The 2251-nt window shown below is 43.5% G+C and overlaps 1 protein-coding gene across 1 annotated transcript in view; it reads right to left on the reverse strand.

Moving 5' to 3' along the window:
* Positions 1 to 333: 333 nt before the first annotated feature.
* Positions 334 to 2251, reverse strand: part of BRS3 (bombesin like receptor 3) — a 7221-nt gene continuing 5303 nt past the window's right edge. The window contains exon 3 of the mRNA XM_015424027.1: positions 334 to 729. Coding sequence (XP_015279513.1) covers positions 334 to 729 — 396 coding nt within the window. The remainder of the gene's footprint in view (positions 730 to 2251) is intronic.

Raw genomic sequence — 2251 nt, forward strand, 5'->3', positions numbered from 1 at the left:
CAACATTCAGGGTCATGTTTTTCTCTGTTATGCAGATCCCTCTTATCTCTGTAATGGCACAGGGGATGCAAAAATATTCCAGTTTGTGACTGAGGGCAACAGGACTGAAGCAGTAGCTTGATGAAGAAAGCTTGTAACAGATTAGTGTCATCTCCAACATAAACTATCTCTACATGCCTGGGTGTGAATGCTGTAGGATGTGGCAGGAAGTGCTCAACTGAAGTTTAATCACTTGGGTTAATAAGAGATGCTGGTGTACCTCCAACTCCTTTCTAAATTATGATGTGCTTTGATCCTGAGATTTTTTACACAATATGCTCAAAACTGGGGAAATTAAACACTCTCCTCTTCTTTTGTGATACTGTAGTCAGTAAGCAAAGTCACACTGATTTCTGAGCCTGTGACTGACATCGCTCTGGTAGGGGTATTACTCTGGGTAATACTGGGTCGGCGTGTTTGTACTTTCCTTTTGCAACACACAACTTCCTTCTTGAAGTGTTGACGGAAACTTTTGCTCAGCCAGTAGAGAGCAAAGGGATTGACACAAGAATTGCTGAAGGCTAAAGCCCGGGAGAGTATAGTGGCAACAAGGTGGAAGGCAGATGTATCAATTGAAGCGTGATAGGTGAATGAGCGATACAGGTAAAGGATGTGATTAGGGAGCCAGCAGAAGGCAAACAATCCAACTAAAACCAGAACAGTCTTGGCAACTCTCTTGCGTGATTCAATCTAAGGGAAAAAAGTAATTGCACATGTATATAATCATTTTCAATTAGCATATTTTCTCCTTTAATTAAAAAATGAAATAAACCAAGATTAAAAATCTATCCTTTGTGGGTAGAAGGCACATTTGAGGTGTTCTCATTAAAGCAAATTTTGGCCCAGGGGCCAAATCCAGCATATGGGATCGTTCTTCCTCATCCTCAAACTCCTTAATAGTTTTCAGGAGCATCAGCCTTTTGGACTGCAGCATTGGCCTCTGCATTGTGCTGCAAGCTATTACTCCTGAGAAATTGTTTAGTGGCTCGAATGCCTTGCAGAACCATCAAAAGTAGGATTATGGGAGAGAGGCCCATCTCCCTGTCTCCACAGACAGCAGAGAACAGCCTGTAGCACCTCGATGGCACTGTTGGCATGCCCAGAAGTAAACATGGGAGTGATGGAGTTCTGTACTGGAATGGAAAAAACTGACACGCAACCCAGAATTCTTAAAGTATGTAGGGGTTCAAGGCAAAGCTCTCAAGCTGAAAAAATTGCCCACCCCTGCATTAGAGGAGGCCAAGTAAAAGTTCTGTTTAAACTCCCATGTCCAAAGGTTTCCTTAATCTTCAATCTGGAGACTGGTTATCTAGTTTAAAGGCCAGTTTTCATGTTCCATCCTTTTTATGTTCAAAGATATCTATCTGCCACAAAGCCTTTCCCAGCCTGTAGTAGGAGACGTAAGAGCCCTTTCCAGATGTTATGATCATACACACCAATAGCCTGTCTGCTGTGCATATCAGCACTTGCTATCCTCAGTGCTCCCAAAAAGTGTTCATTATGTTGTCTACACAGGCAGTAAATATGTTTTGTATGCACATGCAGTTTATGTATGCACAAACCAATTAATGGATTTTCAGGCAACATGGCAACTGTATATATCTAAACATGGTTGCTAGACTCCTGGTATGGGTGTAAACATCTGAAAAGGGCTTCAGTGAAGAGTCTCTAACTAGGGGTGTGCATGCGGTAAAAGCCGAACTGAAAAAAACAAACCCAAAAATCCTTTTCAGCATTTTTTGGGTATTCAGCAAGCCGAATCAGAATGTCTGATGTGATTCAGTTGCCAAATACAGAATTATTCGGCATTGCCGAATATAGGCTCAGGGGGGTTTAAACTTTAAAGGGGTGCCCTTACCTTCTCTTTCCTGCCATTTCTGTCTCTTTCCCGCCCTTTGCTCTGCTTTCCAGACGTGAGGGGGAAGAGGGACCTTACATACAGCCAATCACTGCAATGCATTTGCAAATGGTATTGCAGCTTGCAAGGCTGTTGTTGCTGCTGGCTTCAGACTTGAAGCCCAACTACTAACTTGCTTTCCCAGGGACAGAAAGAGGGAGGAGCACTGGCCAATAGGACTACAGGTAAGGATGGGCACACTCCGGGCTCTACTGGTAGCAGGAGCTCCTTTGCATATTAGGCCACACACCTCTAGTGTAGCCAATCCTCCAAGAGCTTACAGAGCTCTTCTTACTGGGGCTACTGTAAGCTCTC

Source organism: Gekko japonicus, unplaced genomic scaffold (assembly GCF_001447785.1).
Source record: "Gekko japonicus isolate JY-2015 unplaced genomic scaffold, Gekko_japonicus_V1.1 scaffold575, whole genome shotgun sequence".
NCBI lineage: Eukaryota > Metazoa > Chordata > Lepidosauria > Squamata > Gekkonidae > Gekko > Gekko japonicus.